The sequence below is a fragment of the Molothrus aeneus genome, chromosome 20, assembly GCF_037042795.1.
Source record: "Molothrus aeneus isolate 106 chromosome 20, BPBGC_Maene_1.0, whole genome shotgun sequence".
NCBI classification, from domain to species: Eukaryota; Metazoa; Chordata; class Aves; order Passeriformes; family Icteridae; genus Molothrus; species Molothrus aeneus.
Genome location: NC_089665.1, coordinates 10,345,495 through 10,364,414, shown reverse-complemented (window position 1 = coordinate 10,364,414; position 18,920 = coordinate 10,345,495). Strand labels below are relative to the sequence as shown.

Genomic DNA, 18,920 nt, shown 5'->3' with positions numbered 1-18,920 from the left:
CTTCTGTGTCCCCTCTCACATTCCCTCAGTGCTTTTCAGTGCTCCCCAAGGCAGAGTGGGCCTGAGGCTCCCCAAAACCTGTCCCTCAGGCTTCACCTGCTGATCAAAATTCACAGGCTCAGAGTCGTCTTCTCTGTAAGAAAAACCACAGCAAATTCAAAGTGAAGCAAGCAAGACATTAGCCTGCCCTGTTCCGTCACTGCCAGAGCTGCTGGCTGCTGGCCCTTGATCTCCATCAGCACAGGAAGGAGCTTCTGTAGTGCAGGGATGGAGGATGGCTGGGGCCGAAGATAAAAGGTGGTTGGCTGTGACTTACAAGCACATCTAATCTTTGCACACCTCTCCTGACCTTGATCTATCACAGGGCTTCCTGGGGACGCTTGGGATTGCGAGTTTTGCATGGAGGAAGCCTTTGAGCTGGAGGTGCTTAGGCACAGACTCAGAGCTGTGAAGTTGCCCTGCTGCAGGATGGCTTCCTGTGCACTTGGTTGGGAAACGGCACCTGAAATGAGTCCTTTGCTGCCAGGACTTCCTGAGTGCTGGCAATTCTTGGAAGGGGAGCAGATGGCCCTGCTGAGTCAGTCTGATGGATCCAGAGTCAGGGGATTCCTGGTCAGGTCAGCCCATGGCTCTGGGGACCAGGCAGCAGCTCAGGCTTTGCTCCTGCTCCTGGCATCAGGTCACAGTCAGTGTTCCCTCCCCTCCATGGACAGCACAGTCCCCTGGCAGTTCTGCAGCAACAAGCTTCCAAACATCTGCCCCCAGTTCCTGTTCTTGCCATGGGATGTTGGTGGCCAGGGGAAAGGCTCCAATTCCTTCCAGCCTGCAAGGAATTAATGTGGGCTCTGCAATTCCCACAGTTCACAGCAGCCTTGGACAACTCCTGACAACCCCCAGCATCAGAAATTTTGTCATAGGTTTCCAAAATGTGTTAACTTTTCTTGGTGATGCAGTATCTGGAGTCTGGAGGATTGCAGACATTTTTCCTTATTCCTTTTAGTGTCAGGGTACTCCAGGTTTGTGTAAAACAAACTTTTGTTTCCAGGCAGTTCTTGCCAGAACACATCAGGATTTGCCTGTGGGGAAGTGGTTCAGGGCCCCTTTGCTGTTGTGATGGTCAAGGTGCCTCTGGCTCCAGGTGAGCTCACCTGAGCTCCTGGAGGAAGACAAACACTTAGCAACTAACCATGGCTGAGCAAATCATTTAAATACAGCTTTCTGAGCCTCCTGCTAATTCTGGGAGCTTTCTGTTTCATTTGTAGGGTCTGGAATGAAGTGTTGGCTCTGGAAAAGCTTCCAGCTTTTCCTGTGGAGTTTTCAGGCACCACATGGAGAGGTGCCAGGGCATCCCAGCCTCCACACAGCCCTTCCAGGCAGTGGAGCAGCCTCTGGCATGCCCGTTCTCCCTCCTGGGAGCAGTGTGCAGTGTTGAACCCTGGTCAGCAGATGAAAAATTACCTTTCCATTCCCCACCTGAACAACCAACCCACTGCCAGCTCTCCCTGCAGGTGTGAAAGCCTTACCTCCAGTCTTGAGAGATGCAAATGAGAGTGGCCAGGGTGGGATGTGGGGTGTGGGGGCACAGAGAGTCTCTCTGGTTCCTCAGGTGGTTGTTCTGGAGGTTTCTGTGGGGTTTGCAGGAGTATTTTACTAACAGGCTGCCCTGGCCATGCCAGGTCCTGCTGTCACTCGGAGCAGCCCAACTGGGTTTTCTGTGTGACTTGGCAGGAAAATTCACATCCATTTTATTGAACCAAAGGGAAGAAAAGGGGGAAAAGTGCTGGCTTGTAGTAATAAAGGGCTTTGGAACATCTCAGCTGGATATTTTTTCTTCACGAGTGAGAAGGCCAAATGTTATCTTGACATTTAATCTTTAATAATAAAAAAAGGCTCTTTGTTTGCCAGCGAAGTCCAAAATCTGTTTACTCTCTCATGCCTTATTTCTTTGAACTTGCTAGCTTAGATGTCCTACTTACCCTCCCCTGCTACCAGTGCAGAGCTGTGGTGAATCATTTCTGGTGCAGAGCTGCCTTCCCTGTCACCACAGAGCCACCAGCTGCCAGGTGTGCCTCACCTGCCCACCTCAGTCATTTGAGAACTGGGGTCCCTCTGGGTGGGCGACGCAGGGGAAGGGGCCAGGGCAGCAGAGGTGCAGCCTGTGCCCACCCCAGCACTTTGGTGAGAGCACAGGGCTGGCTCCAGGAGAACCCTGTGGTCAGTCCATGCAGCTCTGGCCTGGGCACAGGTCACTGCAGGCCACCAGACCTCATAACCCTGGTTTATGTGGAGATCAGGGGGAAGTTGCAGCCAGAGGAAAAGGCTGAAGTGCCTTGGGGCAGCCTGGAAGGTGGGGATGGAGGTGATGGGGTCGGTGCCCAGGGGTTTGGGGCAGGCTGTGGTGTTGGGCCATGTCCAGCCCCGCTGGCCATTGCGTCCTGGCGCTGCCCACGGTGGGGACATGGTGGGGACACGGTGGGGGTGGGCAGAGCAGGCTCCCTGTGCCCCCAGGGGCCTTGCAGGTACCACCCAGGTGTAGCTCCAGCTTCCCGCAGCCATCTCCATCCAGCTCCTCCCAGTCTGCTGACTTTTCTTTCGCATTGAAACTTCTTCCTCATAAATTCTACATCCAAGAGCAGCCGTGAGAAATGCCAGAAGCCTGATCATCTAACATGCTTTAATATCTAAATTTCTTCTTCAGTATCATTCTTATTTACATTGTTTTTCTTTCTCAAAAAAAAAAAAAAATTAAGGGAGGAAAAAAATTAAATTTTCTTTTACTTCCACATTAGGAGGTGAGTTGTCATCCACCCTCTGGAATTCTTTTTTTGCTTTTGATCTTTATTTATTTGTTTAATTTTGGTTGATGTCCCAAGCATGGTTTTGGAGACGAAGGTAGGTCTTCGCTCTCCAAATCAAAAGGAAAAAAAAAACCTAAATAAAACAACACTCTCTTTGGTCATATTTAAAAGAGAAAAATCCAAACTGTTCCATTCCATATCATTTAAAGAAAAAAAAAATCAACTACTGAACTATTTCTACAGCTTACTGATCTAAAAGGGCGGGTTTTTTCCAAAAGTATTGAATGGATCCAAAAAACGATTTTCCTAGACGTGATTCAAGTTATTTGCTGTCAACATTTTAATATCAATATTACCACAATGTGTAGTCTCAAACTAGTTCCTTTGTAGTTTGCATGGGATGTGAATGCTGTCTCGGCGTGCCCAGACCTAGAGAACTTGTTACTACTGCATGAGCATCAAGTCAGATGTTGAAAAATACCTATTATATTTTGTGATAATTTGGTGAAAATGAGCACCTCCAGTCTCTGGTTGCAGTAGTGTGTTGAATGATTGTTCTTTTTTTTTTTTTTTTTTTTTTTTTAATATATATCCATATATATATTTTTGGAGCTCTAAGCTTCGTAGTAGTCCGGGCTGACTCTTCTCCAGTACTTGCTCTCCTCTCGCATGGCCTTGGTTAAGTGTTAGAATTGGGCCTAGGCTGTTTATTCTGGTGTTTGGCTTTGTAATTCCGGTGCATGCCCGGCGTCTGGCCTCATACCCAGCTTTATTCTCTGCACACCAGTCTTGAATAGCTACAGTGCTCAACCGAATTTTGGCGCACCCGCTTCCCCGGCAGGCTCCACCCCAGCGCGGCCCGGAGGCTTCCCCGGGGCCAACAGCCCCGGGCCCGTGGCGGATCTCTACGGCACGGCCAGCCAGGACTCCGCCGTGGGCAACTACATAAGCGCCGCCAGCCCGCAGCCGGGCTCGGGCTTCGGCCACGGCATCGCCGTAAGTACCCCGTGCTGGGGGCTCGGGGGGTTTGGGGGGTTTGGGCTGAGCTCCGGGGGTTTCAGGGCGGTGGGGACCCCGTGGCCAGTGCGGCTCCTCGCTGCCAGAACCTGCGAGCCGTGCCCGACCCGTGGGTACCAGCTGGATGGTGGAGCAATCACTGATTATTACTATTATTATTATTATTATTATTATCTGGGCATTGCAGCTGGGATTGGCAAGGGGGAGAACCTCCAGAATCATCAGGTCCAATCAGCCCTTGAGAACCAATTGCCCTTTTATCACCAATTTATCATTATTACCACTAATTGCCACTTTAACGAGATTATACTTCCGTGGGGGCACTGGCATTGTGCCAGCATCAAACCATGACAGCCGAATGTTTTGCAGAGATAAACAAAACTCCACAACTTTGTGAAAGTTGTAATGTTTCCAGGGATGGGGACTCCACCACCGCCCTGGGCAGCCCATTCCAGTGATTAATCACTCTTACACTGAAGAAATTCTAAGATTAATCACTCTTGCACTGAAGAAATTTTGTCCTAATATCCAACCTGAACATCTCCTGGTGCAAACACTCCTTTGGAGCCGTCTGCAGCCAGACATGACCTGTCTCAAAGAGAAATATTTAATAAATACGGGATTTAAATCCCTGCTTGTCCACATGGGCTTTACACCAGCCCAGCTACCCCTCCTGGCTGCTGCACCCTTTGGCAGGCACTGCAACAGTCCCTGCTCCCCCTAAACGAGCAGAATCAGCTCATTAATTTGGCTGGTGGGACCCCCAGCAGGGGGACAGGACATGTCCTGCTCCTCTTCACCTGTTTGCTGATGTTTGGGGTCCCTCCCAGCCCCCAGGAGCCGCAGGTTGGAGCGAGGGGCCGGGCTGGGCCGGGGGTCCTGGGAGGTGCCTCCTAACGCGCCTAACGTGGGGCTGTGATTGCACTAATGAGGGGCAGAGATTGGCTTAACAAGGCTGCACGTGGCTGTGTCACCTGTGTGTGAGCATGAATGGGGCTGGGCTGCCCCGTGGCACCCCAGCACAGGCTGCAAGGGAGGCTCCTGCCCTTTGGGAGCACAGGCAGGAGCTGCATTTGTCTCCTGCACAGTGAGGAAGTGCAGAGGCTCCCCTGAAGGTCCCTCAAACCCAGAGGAGAACTTCCCTCCCTGATGGAATTGGATGGGGGGAGCAGGAGTGTGGTGCAGACAAAGCTCCTGGAACTGTTATTTTTATTGCAGGAAAGACAAACAAACTCTCTGCCTGGCTTTGTGCCCGTGCGCTCAATTCCCATCCCGGGCCTGCCCCTCCCGTGGTCACGCCACGGACGTGACAATCCCTGTGGATCAATTCCAGCACAAACATGGAATGTTACTGCTCTGCAAGGAGCTGCATCCGTTCAAACTGCCACCTCTCACCACTTACAACACCTCTTATTTCCATTTTTCAAGTGAAAGGACACCAGGTCCAAGCCTGGGTATCCAGATTTGTCTGCACTAACACTGCCCAAAGAACCATTTTATAATTGACTTGCAGATTGGTAGCCTCTTAATTCCCCCAATAACTGCAAAGAATCCCATAGCTTTTATTACATATATATTTATTTAACACTCTCCATTTACTAACCCTGGTTTAAAAATAAAGAAGGGAGAACCCCAAAGCTTATTTTTGCACCTGGGGGAATGAGAAGATGATGGTCTTGGAAAGGTGACCATAGGGCTGAGCACACCTGGTGACCAGAACAGCTCTTGGAAATCCCTATTCATGCTGGCAACACAGTCTTTCAAGTCCTTTGATAATTTCTTGGCAAAAATTAATAATCAGCTGTTCCCATGTATAGAGCACTGATGAACTTAACAATTGTACAATTTTAGGGACCTTTGATTGCAACGGCTTTTACAAATGGATACCATTGAAACGTTACACATGGTTGGTTGCCATCTCACTTGGAGGTATTACAGTATATCCCATTTGTACTTTGTGCTGAACTACCATCTCCCCTATATTTACTTTAAGTGAACAATTTTTTATCTTCATTTCGTCTTTCCTTGGCCTTTAATCATTCCTTTCTGTGATTTGTGTTACTCAATTCAACCTCACGGGCTGGAAACTGGAAGACAGATCCAAAGCTAAACCAAAAGTCACTTTTTCATCTTCATGATGCTTCATGCAATAATTTGAAGAGGCAGAAAACCCAGGAAGCTGTGGGGAATCACCCCCAGTGCCGGCAGCCAGAATCCCAGTGGGATCAGAGATCTGCTCCCAGCGCACTGCTTTAAAAATAGCTGAGCCCCACTGCTTTATTACTGAGAAACCATCATTCTTAATTAAGTGCTGTACCAAATATTACAGCTAAAAGATAACATTGTAACTTGTAACCATAGAGCAATTATCAAGATTAAAAAAAAATTAAACCTGAGCAAATTAAATTAAAGGCATTACCTGAGCACCGCAGCCCTGGATCGCTGCCAGTTTCCTACCCTTTGAACTAAGCTCCAGTTAATTAAATGTTTAATTTTTATTTTTTATTATTATTTGGCCTTTGGCATATTCATCTTTGCAAACAAATATTCTTAACATTCGGAATGGAATAGATTAGAAAATGCAATGAGAAGCAGAAGTTATCCCAATTAAATGGCACGGGTCTGCCTCCAGAGCTCTGGGCCCGGACAGGTAGATGGAATGGATGTGGCAGATTTTATTTCCCTGCTTCTTGCCCGGTATTACATGATCAATGTCACATCATTTACGTTCAAAAATCAGTCTGTGAAATTAGAATTAAAGTTAGTCAGGGGGCTGGGAGCTGTGGAAAACGTTCGGAGACTTTAAACTACATAAAAATAGATTTATACGTAAACACTAGTGAATAAAGGGGGTTTCTATTTACTCTCCATCTCCACACACACCCCCAAGATTACCTGAAATTGTTCTGTCAATTGATTTGCTCCGCCAAGGAGTGTTTTTTATGGGAAAGAAAAAAGTGCCATAAGCACTCTTGCTTAATCCCAGCTATTACTTGCACGTAGCAGGGCCTGTTCTGTGATCAATTTGTCAGAATCCTTCACGTCAGCCTCTGGAATAGTGAGGTGGTACCCGAGGCTAGCTGGAGCCCGGGCAGAACATCATCACTCAGGCTAATAATGCACAGCCCTGCCAGCCTGATGGGCTGTAATCACTCCTCACTCACACAGCCCATCACTGCAGCCATCACTCACTGGCCAGGCTGAGACTCGAACCATTAACGACTTAAAAACAAAGTGCTTTTAATGTTGCTCATTACTAATTAAAATAGATTTGGAGAGGAGGAAATGAGCCTTATTATTAATTCCTCGAGGAACACTGGCTTTGAAACGCTTGTGGCAGCGGCTGCTCCTGCATCCCCGGGGCAGGATTTGGCTGAGCTGCGGGTCCTGGGGCAGGGAGCAGTTTCCACATCCCTGCAGGATGCTGCTGGGACCTCACCCCAGCACAGCTGTGTGGGGATGGGCTCTGGAGGTCACCACGGAGCATCCTGTCCTGGCCCAGTGCCCCAAATATTTCTATTTCTCTATATTTATATTTCTAATATAAATAATACACATCATATATCACAGCTTTAAGCACTGGCAGGGACGGAGCGTTGGAGGCTGAAGCTCCTGTATAAAATAAATCCTGGCTGCCTCAGCCTGCCCAGGTAAAACTTGTCACCTTCGAGGTACTTCAGAGAAAACCCATTTTACCAGAGCTGGGTGAATTCATGGCAGAACAGATGCCTGAGGAGCCGTTTTTGTCCTGGCCATACATCAACTCACATTTTACTGTTCCTAAACTGGAAATAAGAGCAGGGACTACATGAGACCCCCTCTCCCATGGGGGCTGTCCTGGGAACACCTCAGCATTCCTGCATCCTCCCTCGGGGTGGATGGGGCAGGCTGTGGCTGCAGTGTTTGCAGACACTTTGGGGTTTTTTGGTTAAAAATCCTAATTTACCTCAATTAACTCCCTCTCCGTGTCCATGTCCACCCTCTCTCCACGCAGAGTCTCTCTGGATGTCCGGGCAAGACAGGGCGAAGTTTCTGAAGGGGCCCACGGTTGGGTGATCTCATCAGACTTTGAGCACTACATCATCATCACCATCACCATCATCATCATCACCGCCAACGCAAACTGGAGGTGGCACTCGAAGGACTTGGGTGGTTTAAAATCTCTCTCATCATCTCATGAATCTGCTGTACTATAAAAACAACAGCTTTTAAAAGTATGTATATAAAACCCATTTCTTGTTCGTTTTATTTTCTCGGTGGGTTCCCCCCCCTCTTTTTAAGCCTCTCCAAACCCACATCTTTTCGTAGCCTTTTGGACATAGTCTCGTAGCCACGTAGTCGCAATTCTTTGTGTATGTAGCAAGAGCCTAACCATAGTGTAACTGTTATATTAAGGGGTTTCTTTTGCTTTTTCTTTCCCACCTCCCCTCCTCCTCCTCCTCCTCCTCCTCCCTTCTGTTTTACGTAGTTGTTGTTGCTTAAAGGATGCTGAGATGGTGACAGGAGCCTGGGCCGCGGGGGAGCGGCGGGCAGGGCACGGGGAGGGGGGAGCAGCAGGTTCTCTGGCCCTTCTTTTCCTTTGTGGCGTCTTGGTTACTCTAATTCTCTCTATTTTCGGCAATAAGGCGAGGGCGACAAACTTTTTGCGCGTCCTTTTTCTATATAAGTGCTTTTTTTTGTTGAAAGAGGTGATATAAGGTTTTTTGAAATTGTGAATTCTGAAAAAAAAAAAAAGAGAAAAAATAATAAAGTGCTGTAAATACAATTCCATTAACTACATAGAAACTATTAAGAAAGAGAAATACAAACCTATTTTTGTGATGGAGTCAGCCTAAGGCAGTTTCTCTATGGAAATGGAGGAGAAAAGAGAAGGGAGCTGTAGCCTTTGGGAGTGGCTGCCGGGGGCTCTGGTGCTGTGGGACCCTCCCAGCCCACCCAGGTCACACCAGCAGTTTGCTCTCACACGTGCACAGCTTACAAAGGAACAGTCTCGTGGGGTTTTTATTTTAATTTAAAACCTGCTTTTCCCAAAACTGATCAAGAAGCTACGATTTTTCCTACTTAGCGCATTTACGGTTCAAAGCACACCTTGATTTTGGTTTTTTTTTTTTTATTTTGGTTTTTTTTTTTAATCATTGTTTTAAACTAGATCAACTTGCTGTCCAGTCATTTCAGCTGCTCTGGGCACCCCATGTGGGCAGAGCAGCGTCCAGCTTGCATGGTTTCCTTTATTATCCATCACTTTCTGTATTGTCAAATTAGAAAGCAACTTTGGTTGGTTTTGATTTTTTTTTTTTTTTTTTTTTTTTTTTTTTTTTTGGGAATACCTCAGTGCTACAAGTTTCACCCTAGAAGCAACGGAAGATTTTAATTTATTGTAGTTGTAAACAGAATTTAAAAGAAATAAAGTATAAAACATCATTGCACTGTGACTGGTAGGGGAAAAACTGACAGTTTCCTATTTGCACATGTTTAATATTTGGCTGTTATATATATGGTCCTCTGTTGGGGGAGGAAACTTATGAAGGATATTTTTTAATTTAATTTTTTTAATATTGGTAAATAGGCCTGCAACAGCAAACTAGAAGTACAACATGGTAGGTGGCATTAAGAACATACTGTAGTGTGGATATATTTCTTCTTTTTTTAACGTAATATTGACAAGTTTTATTAATATTTTTTTAAATTGTTACGTTTATAAATTTGGTACTTTAGGTACAGCCAGTATAAGACACTGAATGCGACATTTGTTAAAAAGAGCTGCTGCACTCCTATTTTTGTAAATTTTACTAACAAGTAGACTAATGTAGACATTCAATAGACAAGGTAGAGCAAGGCATCTTTAACAAAACAAGGCACCATACTGCTAACCGAAAGGAGAAACCTTGTTTTTCTTGTTTTTAAAAAAAAATCATGCTTTTTATGTAATATTTTAGGTTTTTTTCTTATTTCAGAACAACCAGGTTTAAGCAAAATGCTGGACGCTTTTTAAATATTGAGACTTGATCAAGTAATAAAAGAAATAAAACCGAATTCTTTAAAAAATAAAAAGGTAAAAAAAAAAAATACTACGAACCAAATTCCCTGTGATTCAGTGTGCCGTCAGGGAATTTTTTATTGCTATTTTGTCAATGTTGATGATGTACTGTACTACCAGTTGGTTTTCCTCTCCATTCCCTGTCACCTCATAGAATATTCTTTGTTGATCATTGTTGTATGTTAATAGTGTATAAAATGGCTTATCTTGTAAGAGTGCTGTCCTGATGGTAGTGTAGTGAATTTTTCCCCCCCTCTTTCTCTCTTCCTCTTCTAGTACATATTGGTAGGTGTATCGTAATTAAGGTTAAAAATTTAGATGTAGTTATTCAGATTTAGGACCAGTAAGGATAGAACTTTCTCTTATTTAAGAAAAAAAAAATGCTAATAATTTTGGGAAGGTTTTCCTTTTTTGTTTTTTCTTCTCTATTTTCTTTCTGTGCTTTTTTTTCTCTTGTTTATTATTTTTCTTTTGTTGATCTGATGCGGTTTCAACTAACCAAAGGTCTCACAATGTTAAAAATGCTGGCAAACTCTTAAGGCATTTGTAGATCCCCACCCATGACTTTGGAAAGGGGATGTGCCATACTACCTTAAATGCTAATGCTAGATATGCAAAACTGGATTTTTTTAATTTATTTTTTAAAAGAGGGAGGCACGGTATATTAAAACGATTTTACTAAGAGAAAAAAAAAAAAACATATTTTTTTAAGAATGCTCAGAAGAAATTGCTAATCTGTGTGAATATGTTTTAGATGTTTATATACCTTTTGAGAAGTCCCAGTGGCCCATAGCACAAATGTCGTGGAATCCAAGATGTTTTGATGTGGCTACCTAGACTAAGGTTCACGTTAGTCCCCCACTCATCTAGAAATCAATTTTGAAGGATTTTTTTTTTTTTTCCTTTTCCTTCGTTCGTTTGGGGGTTTTTTGTAAATTTTTCAGCGCAAAGGTTCAGCTCCACCTTTGTTTTACTCAAGCCCAGGAGGGAGTGAAGGATGGTGGAATCATGGCCTGGTTTGGGCTGGAAGGACCCCGAGGCCCACCCAGTGCCACCCCTGCCATGGCAGGGTCACCTCGCGCTGTCCCCAGTGTCCAGCCTGGCCTGGGACCCTGCAGGGACAGAGCCCTTTGCCCCCAGATCTCCAGCTGGGGGGACCAACAGGAGCCATTTCCACCACCTGGGCGACCTGGGCACCCAAAGGGCCAGGGGGCCACGTCCCCACCACCAGGGACATTCCCCAGGAGCCACAAGTGCTTGGGACCCTCCCCTCCAAATAACCCGAGTCCTTCTTCGGGACTGGCTTGGTTAAGGCAAAGCCTGGTCTGTCCTTTGGGGTTTTTATTTTTTCTTACACTTCATAAATGTTCATTTTGAGTTGAATTTGTAGCTTGGACTTTAAGGTAGCATGGCTCTCTTTGCTGTAAGTTGATTTTTTTTTTCCATTGTACAGCAGCGTCTGCTGGTGAATGTCACACATCTTGCTAGGCTTAGTTAAATCATTGGGTAATTGTGGGTGATAACGACCTGAAAGGTGTTGGGATTTCTTTTCTTCCCTGCTTTCATCTGTAGTGTGAATGAGGGCTAGCGACTCCAGCCACACGTCCCTTCCTGTTTCGTTTCTGCCATTCACTCAATGCAACATAATCAATAATAAAGCAATATAGTTTACTACATTTTTACTGAAGGCCAGCCATGGTTCTGTATGATATTGCATATGAAACTGTTTACAAAAACAAAAAAACAAAAAAAAAAAAAAAAAAGAAAAACAACACTAACTCATAGCTGTCTTTTACGCTATGGCGATGTCTCTTGGGTGGAATCTTCTGAATTCTTTTTTTTAGTGGTTTGGTTTGTTTTTTTCAAAGCGACATAGTTGAGAGACAGGGAGAAGTGAGGTTAGTGTCAGAAGAGCCAGGATGCCTCGCAGACACACGGGCACAGACACTGTAGAGTTTCCTACGTGCAGAATCCAGCCGGCCCCGCGCGAACACTACGTGAGGAGATTCTGTAAGCTAAGCAATACTTTAATACTGTAATAAAATTACCAAAAAAACCACAATAATAATAAATAATAAATAATAATAATAATTTTTAAAAAGGAAAAAAAAAAAAAACTTAGTCTGAGAAAGCAAATCCTCGTGATGGGTTGTCGGCCCCCCCCAGCAGTCCGACCGTGTTGTGTGGAGAGCTCGGTGTCCGAGCAGGGCCCGGTGGCCAGAGGGGTCACCCTGGCCCTGAGGGGTCACCCCAGCCCAGCAGGGTCACCCCAGCCCCGGGCTCCTCTGTCCTGTGACCGTCGTAGGTAGCACCCCCGTCATTCTCTGTCGTACGAGGTCTGAACTCCCATCAGTACTAGGATGCAAGTCAGCATTTCAGGTGGTCATAAATGTACCTAAATAAACTATGGCACAGTGGCAGGCCTAGCCCTTCCTTTTATACTTTAGTATGAACTGATGAGAACTTTGGTAGTGACTTTTTTTTTATATATATACATATATATATGTATCTATATATATCAAGCATCTTTCAGGTCTCTGTGTATGGCTTTCTGAAGCCCTGTTGTAAAATACTATGTGGATGGGGGTCTCTCACATCACAGATGTGGAAAGTATAATTTTATATTTGTATTTTCAAATAAATAAGTTTGTGAAAGGTTTCCATCCTCTACTGTGGTCCAGAAATCAATGTGTTTGTCTGACGAAAAAATACAATAAACTGTTTTGAACAGATCCATGGAGTCCATTTCATTGAGGGGGGAGAATATTTATCTCTGGGGGGTGAGATCAGCCCCATCACTCCAAAACTCATCACCTTGTTGCCTGTCCTGCACATCCCTGCCCTGTCCCTGTGCCCCAAGGCTGCTCCCTCATCCTGTGCCCTGCCAGGCACACCTTTGGCACCATCAGCACTGATCCTGTTTCCAGGAGGGGCAGTGGGTAGCCCAGTGCTGCTGGATAAATTCCCAGTCCCCCACACCCTTGCTGTGTGTTTTCCTCACGGCAGTGACCCCCTCTCCCAGCTCAGTTCCACCAGAGGCTGTTTCCCTTTGGCTCTTGCCCTGGAGCAGAGCCAGCTCCCCCCAGCGCTCCTTTGGCTGTAAACACTCATCACTCATTAGTCCTTGTCCCAGGCTCACAGGTGCCTTTCCTGGGGAGAACAGGCTGTGGGACTGGGCAGGGATGGAGGGATCCGAGGAGGGATCCATCCCCCCATCCTGGGGTCCCGGGGGGCTCAGCCTGCTGAAGGTCAGGATGCAGGACGGGCTCTCTGCAAAGCAGCCAACACATCAAGCCCTTAATGGGATTGATGATTAGTGGAGCACCGAGGGGAAAATTAGATTAGGAAAACAAATGAAAATAATTTCGGAAGTCATGTTTGTTCGGGGTGGAAGGAGCAGGAAACGATTTGACTGCAATCCAGAAGGAAAAAAGGAGCGCGGGTCTGGAGTACATTAGTGTGGTGGGAGGCCGGGAATAGCAGCCACTTAACCCTGTCATTCAGCAAACATTAGTGAATTATGAGTGTATTATATGTGGGTGATGTGTTTTGTGCGAAGCCCGCGGGCCCGCTGTAGCAGCGCTGAAATGGGGGTGGGGGTCGGTGTCAAAATGTAAATTTTTATACCAGCTCTGGAACAAAAATAAGATTTTGTGTTCGCCTCCCAGCTACTGAAATCAAATTGCAGCCGAAATCAGAGTTGTAAAATAAGCAAGAATTTCCCTTCCCTGTCAAATTAGTGCCCCGATAAAGAAAACAAGGGAGATAAATGTGATTTACTTCCTCTCCCTCCTGTCATAAACATTTATGGCCGAGCTGTAACGCTGAGCTGCAGGAGGCAGCTGGGGCCACTGGGGTCGTGCAGTGTCACCCCCGTGGGGGTCTTGGGGCCCGAAGGGGACCTTGTACCACATCCCATCCTGTGCCCCCAGGACCCCGCCCTGTCCCACGGGCTCTGCCGTACCCCAAGCCACAGCTGGCTGTCCTGGCTGTCCCAAAATCTGAGAGTAAACCCCAGGTTTATTAACTTGGAGGACTTGAGCACCCTCTGCTCTTGGGCAGAGCCGTGCATCCCCCATCACGCAGCTCGAGGCTGCAGCAGAACCCAAGGCAGCATTTGTTAATTATGAGCTTAAGCGCTCCCTTTCACGGCTATTTACAAGGGCCGCCTCGTTATTAATACAGAATAATAAAACAGAGGGGTTTAAAACTCATTTGTTCCACTGGGTACCGGTCCCTGTGGTGGCACGAGCCTGGATGCCACCCAGCCTGAGAGCACCGAAACCCTGATGGTGATGAAACCCACCCCAAAAAACCCTCCCCTCTTTACCATCCTGCATTAAATTATTTCAGATACCGTCAGAAATGAGCAATTCCAGCAGCTCCACGTGCCGAGGGCTGCAGTTTTCAGCCGGTCACGAGGTGGTGGCAGCGCCTGGGTAAGGAGAGACACTTGTAATTCATTAGTGCTTTGCAAAGGGCACCGGTACTTGACTCTGTTTGTGCATTAGCAGAGGCTGATTCCTGCTCTTTACCTCCACGGCAACGGCTGGAATGGCACGGAGCAGCTCCCGGGGGCCGGGCTGGCAAACACAGCCAGCAGAGACTCTGCAATGGGCCGGCTTGGAAATAGCTTAAAAACCACCCAGTGCCACCTCTGCCATGGGCAGGGACAGCTGCCACTGTCCCAGGCTGCTCCAAACCACATCCAACCTGGCCTTGAGCACTTCCAGCTTCTCTGGAACCTGTGCCAGGGCCTCCCCATCCTCACAGGGAAGGATTTCTACCTCGTATCCAAACTGAATCTGCCTTCCTTCAGCTTGAATATGCTCCCCTTGGAGTGGCACTGGCCCTGGAGCGGTTGAGAGGAGCCCGTGCACTGCTCCTGCTCACCAACAATTACTGATTAAAACTGGTTACAAAGGCAGGGGAGGCTGAAATGTGCATTAATGGGAGACCCTGCCTCGTGCCAGCCATGGGGAGATGGGAGCAGGTACAGAACGAGCACCGGCAGTGTCCCCATGGCCTGGTGACACCCAGCAAGGACCTGCCACCTCCTGCAGCCACGGAGCCCGGGCTCTGATGTCACATAAACATCAGCCACAATAAAAAGCAGGAGAAAGTTCCTGCTTTTGCCTTTTCTAAGCCCACAATGCATTTTGGCCACCAATAAAACTGCTCAGGATTTGTACAGGGCTTTACCTCTTCAAAGCAGCAGCTTGTTCCTCTCAGCCCTTTCATCCAGACATCCAAAGTGCTTCCTACCCTTTCACAGCCTTTTGATGGGTGGGGAATTCCTCTTTTTTGATATGGAACAAGTGAGCCAGGCTGGGCTGTGGGCTCCCAACTCTCCTGAGTGGAGGTGGAGCCCAGGCCAGGTCCCGTCCCTGTCCCTGTCCTGCCCCAGCAGTGCCTGGTACCCAGCACAGGAGCCCTGAGATGAGATGGTGAGGGGGGTGAACACCGGGAGGGGAAGAGCGCAGCCCCCAGGCCGGGCCCGGCATCACCCCCGGGACCCCCGGGGCAGCACCGACCCCTAAGGAGAACGGGCGGGCGAGCGGTCGGTGCTGACAGCCGCGACAGCGCGAAAAGGCAACGCCCGCACCGATCCCGCATCCATCCCGCATCCATCCCGCACCCATCCCGCATCCATCCCGCACCGATCCCGCACCCTCCGCATCCATCCCGCACTCTCTGCATCCATCCCGCACCGATCCCGCATCGATCCCGCATCCTCCGCATCCATCCCGCATCCACCCCGCACCCTCTGCATCCATTCCGCACCGATCCCGCACGTCCCGGCAGCGGCGCGGACACCGCAAGGTCAGCGGAGCCCCGCGCATCCCGCACACGCCGCACCCCGCACACCCCGCATATGGCAGAGCCCCGCACACCCCGCACATGGCAGAGCCCCACACGCCCCGTGCCCAGCCGGTGGCACCGGAGCCAGGGGAGGCTGCGGGGCCCCGGCCCGGCCGCTCCGCCAATGCTCCGCCACCATCAGCAATCAGAATTTCCGCCGGCCGCTCATACAAAATCAAGAGGCAAAATAATTGAGTCAATAGCGCTGCGAAAGGATTGCTCCTTCAGCCCCATTCTTGTGCTAACAATCCTCCAGCAGGGCCGAGGATTCAAAAGCTCGGAGAATCAAAAAGGAATTGATTTGATTCAGAGCTTTAGCCCGGGCTGTATTTAACACATCATTTTTGCTTGCTCTACATAGAGCAGAAACTGTTTGAAGGCAGAGACGGGGGGAGCACAGGAGCAGGAGAATATTCTGGATTTGCTGCTTTTCCAGGAGAGTTGGACACACACTGTCCCCCAGAGGGCTGAGAGACCCTGGGGACCCACACAGAGACACCCAGGGCTCCAAATCCCCCGAGCACCCACCGAGCCCGCACTGAAACGGGAGCAGAGGGAAGGAAGGGAAGGGAAGGAAGGGAAGGAACACCCGGGCACTTGTTCATTATAGCTGTGATCATTTCTGTGAGCCCTTCTCGGCCTGCTTTTTATCTGTGACAGGGGCAGAAAACTCCTCATCCCACTCCAGCATCCCGCCAATGAAGACAAACGAGAAAATGCAGAATTTCCCCAGATTCCATTAAACATGAGGGCAACGACCACTGGGAGAGGATCAGCCACAAGAACAACTCCCCAGCCACTCCAGGGCTGCTCTGAAAACCACACATTAAAACATCAGCAACACTGAGGCACCTCAGAACACCCAGGGCTGAAACGCTTCCAGAAAAACCTGAATGAACTGCAGAACAAAACCCAGCAAGTGCCAAGAACATTCCAGCAGTTTCTCTGCTCGCCGTGTGGCACATGGAGCTCTGTTAAACCCTCTTGGGTCGTTTCACCCCTGACAGAGCCCAGCTGGAGGCTGGCACAGCGGGGACCCCCAGACCCCCACCCAGGCAGCTGATGTGATGTGTTGATGAGCCAGTCATGTCGCTGTAATAAGGAGTGTTTATTTGAATAATAAGGTCAGGGAGTTAAGTAGTTGGCATTCCACTCGTAGGAAGCAGTTTGCACAGTGTCACTAATAATTAAAGGGGTTTTTTGACTAATCTAGTTGCTCTTCCTAAATATACTCCACTCTGTTCAAGAAACTCATCAAAGCAGCGAAGTGATCTTCGAGGTTATTAATCTCCTTTGCTCCACAGCTGGAGCAAATTTATTTGCTTGAATTAGCATGTAATAAACTTATAATAAAGCTGCCATATCCCTCGCTTTAGAGCTATAGTTTGTGTAATGGGTAGTTAAATGTAGGTAATGCAGCCATGGGCTGTGGGAAAGCAGGAACTCACCACAGTGCTGTGCTATCCCAGCACTGGGGCTCAGCGGGATCCCTGCCAGGCCGGGAAAAGTCAAACTTTTTGGAGGCCAGTGGGGCAGAAATTAAGGAGAAATTGTTCCCTGTGAGTTTGGGGAGGGCCTGGCAGCCACAGGGTGCCCAGAGCAGGCTGGACAGGGCTGGGAGCACCCTGGGACAGTGGAAGGTGGCCCTGCCCATGGCAGAGGGGTGGAAATGGAATCTTTAAGGTCCCATCCAAACCATTCCGTGATTCTGTGGCTCTGCCAAGCCCATCAGCAGCCCCTTTACCATCTCCAGATCCCCAGGAACAGCTGAGACCTGTTTATCAAACCTCACAATACAGCAAAGGAGGGGTCCCCACAAACAGTGGGTACCTTCCCTGCCACCAAGGGAGAATTAGCCCCAAAAACACCCTCAGGCTGCCCAGGAGGGGCGAAGCCCCAGCACGGTGCAGACCCAGGAGCAGCAGGGGATGCTCGGGGTGGCACCAGAGCCGCCAACACCAGCAGCACCCACAGATCAGGAATATTTCAAACAGGGCTGAGCTCGGCACAGGGTGTCCAAGTGAGAGGAATTAATTTGCTTCAGTTCACAAAGTTGAGCCTTTCTAGGCTGCAGCTTCCCAGGAGCAATAAATCCTCTGCCCTCCCCTTCCTGCAGCGCTGCTCCGTGCCTGGGAGGGGCAGGTGGAGACGGATGGGGCCCACAGCAAAGTTCAGCTGCACGGGGAGCCTGGCCCCCACCTCCTCCTCACAGGTTGTTATTCACACAGCCTGGGCAGTAAATAATTTTTCCCTCTCTCCATTTCAGCTCTTTTCTGCTCCTGCTCCGCGCTGGAGCAGGGCCTGAGCATTAGACAGAGGTGTCAGAGGTGTTAGACAAGGTATTAAGGAGGTGTCAATGGTGAAATAGCTGGGATTACAGTAAAGTCTAAATAAGGTGTAAAATAAAACCAAAGGTGATAAAGTCGTTGATAAGAAAAGCTGGAGAAAAAATAGGAGTGCAATTATTTTTCATCCTGCTTGTTCTCTCTCACAGTGCATTATCTATGGCTTTGCAAAGACTTAAGTGAGATTTTTTTCCCAGTCTATGGTATTTTCTCCAGGCAGCTCCACAGCCCCTGCACGGCAAGGGAGCATCAGCAGCTGCACACAAACCCACACCTGCCAGGAGATGCCCCTTGCTCCTCCTGCATCCCGGTGCAGGGGACGGAGGGGGTGAGGGGGTCCTGGGCAGGCTGTGACCTTGGCAGGGGCCCTGAGCCGGGCTCACCTTCCCCGGCAGCAGCACATCCACCATCCCCACCGCCCTCATCAGGCTCAGGAGAGCTCTGCTCCCCCGCCCGAGCCAACCGTGCAGGGGGAATGCAAGAAATTACTCCGGATGGCAAATGTACAAATTAGCCTTGATTACTATCCGGGTCTCGCAGCCTCGTCTTCCTCGGGCTCATCAGCCCTGTGTGTCTGCAGAGCTGCTCTGCCCCTGCAGGGCTCGGAGCCAGGGCAGCTCCTCCAGGGCACCCCCAGGAGGAGGGAGGTGCCTTTGTGCCTTTTCAGCGGCCAGAACTGCAGGGGGATGCAATGGCAGAGCTCTGCTGACAGTCCCTGGCTCTGACCCTGAACCCAGGGGCTCTTTCTGCCAGACACAAACCAAAATCAGGGAGGTTTTTGGGGTTTTTTCAGAAAAAAAAAAAAAAAAAAATCACAGGGGAATAATTCTGGTGAGGAAAAAAAAAAAAGTTATTTAAAAG

The 18,920-nt window shown here is 48.5% G+C and overlaps 1 protein-coding gene and 1 long non-coding RNA gene across 5 annotated transcripts in view; one reads left to right on the top strand and one right to left on the bottom strand.

Moving 5' to 3' along the window:
* MSI2 (musashi RNA binding protein 2) overlaps positions 1-8,047 on the top strand; it is a 198,570-nt gene extending 190,523 nt beyond the window's left edge. Inside the window, exons 12-14 of one of the 4 annotated variants that reach the window (XM_066563230.1) lie at positions 3,640-3,794; positions 5,667-5,744; positions 7,810-8,047. In XM_066563230.1, the coding sequence (XP_066419327.1) occupies positions 3,640-3,794; positions 5,667-5,708 (197 nt within the window). In that variant the 3' untranslated portion in view covers positions 5,709-5,744; positions 7,810-8,047. Of the gene's footprint in view, positions 1-3,585; positions 3,795-5,666; positions 5,745-7,809 lie in introns of those variants that run through there. The other 3 variants (XM_066563228.1, XM_066563229.1, XM_066563231.1) reach the window with 3 other exon arrangements.
* Positions 8,048-8,426: 379 nt separating this feature from the next.
* Positions 8,427-14,289, bottom strand: LOC136564908 (uncharacterized). Its single transcript, XR_010784783.1, has 2 exons — positions 14,210-14,289; positions 8,427-8,533 (listed from the first exon to the last, which is right to left on the bottom strand). It is a non-coding gene; the product is annotated as an uncharacterized lncRNA (long non-coding RNA).
* Positions 14,290-18,920: the final 4,631 nt, after the last annotated feature.